At 50.7% G+C, this 4,405-nt stretch overlaps 1 protein-coding gene across 1 annotated transcript; it reads right to left on the bottom strand.

Moving 5' to 3' along the window:
* Nucleotides 1–229: 229 nt before the first annotated feature.
* LOC123170018 (gibberellin 20 oxidase 2) lies at nt 230–2,921 on the bottom strand. Its single transcript, XM_044587870.1, has 3 exons — nt 2,237–2,921; nt 1,832–2,156; nt 230–770 (listed from the first exon to the last, which is right to left on the bottom strand). Exons 1-3 carry the CDS (start codon nt 2,842–2,844, stop codon nt 465–467), a joined length of 1,239 nt encoding a protein of 412 aa, XP_044443805.1. The 5' UTR covers nt 2,845–2,921; the 3' UTR covers nt 230–464.
* Nucleotides 2,922–4,405: the final 1,484 nt, after the last annotated feature.

Raw genomic sequence — 4,405 nt, 5'->3', positions numbered from 1 at the left:
CAAACAGAAGAATTCTTGGGCATATATGCTTGCTTAGCCAAAGCATGTGCTACACTGTTTGCTTCTCGGTTGCATAAGAAAAATTTCACCTGTCCGAAGTCACAAGAGAGTCGAGCGCATTCAACAATCATTGCTGCTTGGGAACCATTGAATCTATAAGGATCTTTTACTGCATCAATCACAAGTTCACAATCTGACTCAGCTTCTATCCTCGAGCATCCCACATGACTTCATTCAACAACTTCTAAGTAGTGGATTGGGTACACAAGGATCACGATGTAAGAAATATACATACTACTAATTACTAGTTAGTACCGCAGTTACTAGCTCACATATGCCTCCGATGGATGTACATACAAGAAGAAACACAAGCCCAGAACAGACACAAGTCGTTGTATACATATAACATCAGAGATAGATTTTTTTTAGCAAGAACAGCAGAGATAGCTAATCAATCACGCACACTAGACAGTCCCTTGGGCCTGGGCCGGGCCGTGCGACAAGGGCGTGGCGGAGCAGGTGGGCGGGTCGAGCCAGCGCGCGAAGGCGTCGAGCGTGCGGGCGTCGGCGCGGTAGTGGCGCTGCGTGAAGCGCATGAGCTCCGCCCAGGTGAAGTCCGGGTAGAGCCGCGGCGCCGGCGCCGGCGACGGTGGCGGGCGCACCACCCGGTCCTCCCGCGGGGCGAGGAAGTAGGCCAGCGACCGGCGCTCTTTCTCCCGGTGCACCACCGCGCGGTGGAGGCAGCTCTTGTACCGCCCGTTGGACAGCGCCTGCAAGCCATACATACACCAACTAATGCAAGTGAATCCGTGCTCGTCTGCTAGGCTAGCAAAAGAAAACCTCGGATCGGAAGAAGCCGAGCGCTCGACACGCGGGCTGCTCGCCGCCGGGATGCCAACTCGACACGTTTTAAATAAAGAGAAAGAAGAGAGGACGAGGCCGGCGCACGGACCGGTGCGGGCATGACGAGACGTGCGGAGGAGTCGTCGGTCGAGTGCTGTGCGCTCCGCTGCCGCGCGCACAAGCATAGACAGATAGGGGGGTGAGGGCAGGCAGGAGCTACGGACGGGCACTCGTCACGGCACACAGACTCCTTTGGCGTCACCCACCGCTGCGGGGGACAGGCCCCGCCGGCCACCACGGCCTGCCTGCCAAGATAGGCAAGCGTCCAAAACGGCCAAAAGAGAAACAACCGCGTATCCTTTTCCGGTCACTCGCTCTTGGTGGTTCAAAAGCTTGCCTGGAAAGAGACGACTAACCATGCACGCATCACTTACATATGCGTGTCCATGTGTAGACGTGCATGAATGCCTAATACTGGTAGTTGAAATATACAATCCAACAGAAGAACATAGTAGAGACACACGATGCAGTTAAGAGTTAACTAGTTAAGACAAGCGATGCAGTTGAAAGGCCGTTTGCTTCAGTCTTTATATATAGATAAACATGCACTTGTGTTAGCAAAAACGTTTGGCTTCTTCCCATGGTTCTCCTCCGGCCGACCTGTCGTTCTCGTCCTCTCACAAAAATTCATGTTGCCGTGTGCTCAAGGTGTTGCTTCAGAGGCAATTGTGTCCTTACGTGTTGATCTGTTGTTGATCACTGTGGATTGCGGAGAGAGCAACACTTTTACGCTCGTGACGACACTAGCAGCTATCCCATAGAGCAACGGTTCTCTGGAATAACAACTCCCGTATTTATTGAAGATGACACTACAAGTATTATCGAATCTAGTCTAGAACAAATTTAAGCAAGCGATGGTGCGTACGTTCCTGTAGACATCATAGCAGCTATCCCATACCATGACCGGCAGACCGGGAAGAGTACGTACCATGAAGGTGTCGCCGATGTTTACCACGAGCTCGCCGGTCTTTGGCCGCACGAAGCGCCATGCGCCGTCGACGAGCACCTGGAGCCCGTCCACGTCGCCGTCCTGCAGCAGGATGGTCAGCGCCGACGGGTCGCAGTGCGGCCCCGTGCCCAGCGTCCGGTCCGGCTCCGGGCACCGCGGGTAGTAGTTGCACCTCATGATGGAGCTGCCGTCGGCGAAGTAGTCCCTGTAGTACCCTCTCCCCAGCCCCAGGCTCATCCCCAGCACCTCCATTATCGCCAGCGACGCCTCCTCCATCGCCTCACAGTACTCCTGGTACACCTCCCTGCGACCACGCGTACGTAGTTTAGGTGTGTGTGCCAAAATCGGACTGCAGAAGCAGAACAATTAAGTCGGTTTACCAACCCTAGGTGCTTGAAGTCGTCGCCTAGGGCGGAGGTGAAGTAGTCCACGACGACGTGGCTGTTGCCGCGGGCGCCGACGTCGTCGTGGTTGTGGCTGAAGGAGAGAGTCTCCTTCCAGGGAAGCTTGGCGGCGAAGCGGTCGGCGTGGGCGGAGGCGTACCCTTCCACGGTCCCCGGGGAGCGGCGGGCGCCCTGCTTAGTGGCGAGCGGCAGTCGGAAGAAGTCCGCCGCGCCGTCGAGCGCGGCGCGGGCCAGCGCAGGGTCCACGCCGTGCCCTGTCACCTGGAAGAAGCCGTGGCTCGCGCACGCCTCGGCGACCTGCGCCGCGGCACGGCCCATCCCGGCGGCGCTGTGCAGAGCTGCGCCTATGTCGACCACAGGCACGTCCAGCTCCAACATCGACGACGGCCGTGCGTCGGCGTTGGGCCAGACGAAGGGAGCCGGGATTTGTTTTTGCTGCCGCCAGAGGTCGAGGACGTCGGTGGCACTGTTGCTGTCTGTCGCGTTCGCGTCCACGGGAACGCATGGGAGGTGAGGACTCCGAGCAACTTCCATGGCCGGAAACGGCATTGCTGCATTGGCTTCTAGAAAGTTCGATAGGTCCACCATGGCAAACACACTATGTGCTACTGGTGGGCGGGTTTGAAGGAAGCTTGAGGGCTATTTGTAACGAGAAAAGCCGGGCCAGTTTGATGCACGACAAAGTGACAAGCCAAGTTTAGCACAAGTGATGGTTTAATGTACAAACTCCAAAAAAACCGCCCCACATGTCATACAATAATTCAGATCTTGGAATAGATTCTACATACATGTTTTAGGTACAGTTTTGTTAAAGCACATCTAGATGTGCTCTAAGTATTGCATATCTAAACCCTATGTCATTGATTTTTCATTAAGATTCGTGCAAGCATTTTCTTTTGTCTTTTATTATTATTATTATTTTTCTTTCTCGTTTGATTGAGTCATTTAGACGTGCAATAACTAGGTATACCAAAATCATCCACATGTCATAACCCCATGCCCACAAACCGAGGGTAGCTCAGATGGTGAGATGGTTAGGTTCCTTGGTGGAACCAACCAACCAGAATTCAAATTCTAGACCTGGCATTGATGATCGCATTTTTTCTGGATTTATTTTAGGTCTTTCGGCCATGTGTGTTTAGTGGTAGGAGACGTACATGTCGACTATGAAGGCGTCTATGGCGACATCAATCTCAAGACGATGTGTTGGCTTAGTCTATCGGAGATGCCCATAAGAATAGGGTGTGCATGTGCGTATGTATGAGCGTCTACTTCTCTACTGTGTTCATAACAAAATCCCATGCCCAATGCCAGTTTTGTTGGATCGTTGTTCAAGCGATCTGACTTGCAATGTGAAGCAACCGTGTGTGCGTATGACCTGTAAAACAACTATCCTGTATGCCAAATCACAAGTCATCATAAGATTGATTTTAGGTAGAAAAAACAAGTTAATCCCACGCCCCTTCTCAGATGCACATACATGCATTCACTAGATGACAAAAAGTTGATGTCAACAAACATTTCACCAAATCAAATGTTTTATAGCTCAAGCCATTGGTCCGATTCATACTCCTTTCTCACCATTAAATCCATCGTGACAAAGTCTTTGAAACTAGATTCGATGTTGCTTGTTTTGACATTTTTTTGAAGGTACAAGGTTGTAATGCGTATGTTACCAATTTGTTCACACGAAAGTTATTGAGCATTAATACTGGACTTTTTCCCCTCACATTTTCATAATTTTTGAGGTCGAAAGTTATCGCCTGGTACTATAAGAGTTACCGATATTGTTCACATATTGTAATCGACAAACATTACATTGGTTGTTAGACTACTCATGGATAATCATAGGTTCTAAATTTGGACATCGCCACAACCACCAATGTAACCACATCACTACTATGTTGGTCAATTGTGACCTAACACAGTCGACAAACGTAACAAGAGCAACTGGTAACTATAGTTGTCCCATGTTGTTAAATATCACATGACAGCTGAGTAACTACATAGTTGACATGTTGATAACTGTGGCATGGGCAACCGGTAATTATATTGGACTGTTATACCTTGGTTTAACGGACATCATGGATGAAGAAGTCTCATTTTGGATTTCTTGGTGTGAATGAGGTTCTCTGAGCAAAAGGTCATT

The sequence above is a fragment of the Triticum aestivum genome, chromosome 1D (assembly GCF_018294505.1).
Source record: "Triticum aestivum cultivar Chinese Spring chromosome 1D, IWGSC CS RefSeq v2.1, whole genome shotgun sequence".
In the NCBI taxonomy this organism is placed as follows: domain Eukaryota; kingdom Viridiplantae; phylum Streptophyta; class Magnoliopsida; order Poales; family Poaceae; genus Triticum; species Triticum aestivum.
This window is presented reverse-complemented; position numbering and strand designations above follow the sequence as displayed.

Bases quoted from the DNA above. Each gene is read 5' to 3' on its own strand.
- LOC123170018 (XM_044587870.1), bottom strand. From the start codon at position 2,844: ATGGTGGACCTATCGAACTTTCTAGAAGCCAATGCAGCAATGCCGTTT. The intron at 2,157-2,236 runs GTTGGTAAACCG...GCGTGGTCGCAG, and splicing joins GACGACTTCAAGCACCTAGG to GGAGGTGTACCAGGAGTACT. The intron at 771-1,831 runs GTACGTACTCTT...TATGGCTTGCAG, and splicing joins ACATCGGCGACACCTTCATG to GCGCTGTCCAACGGGCGGTA.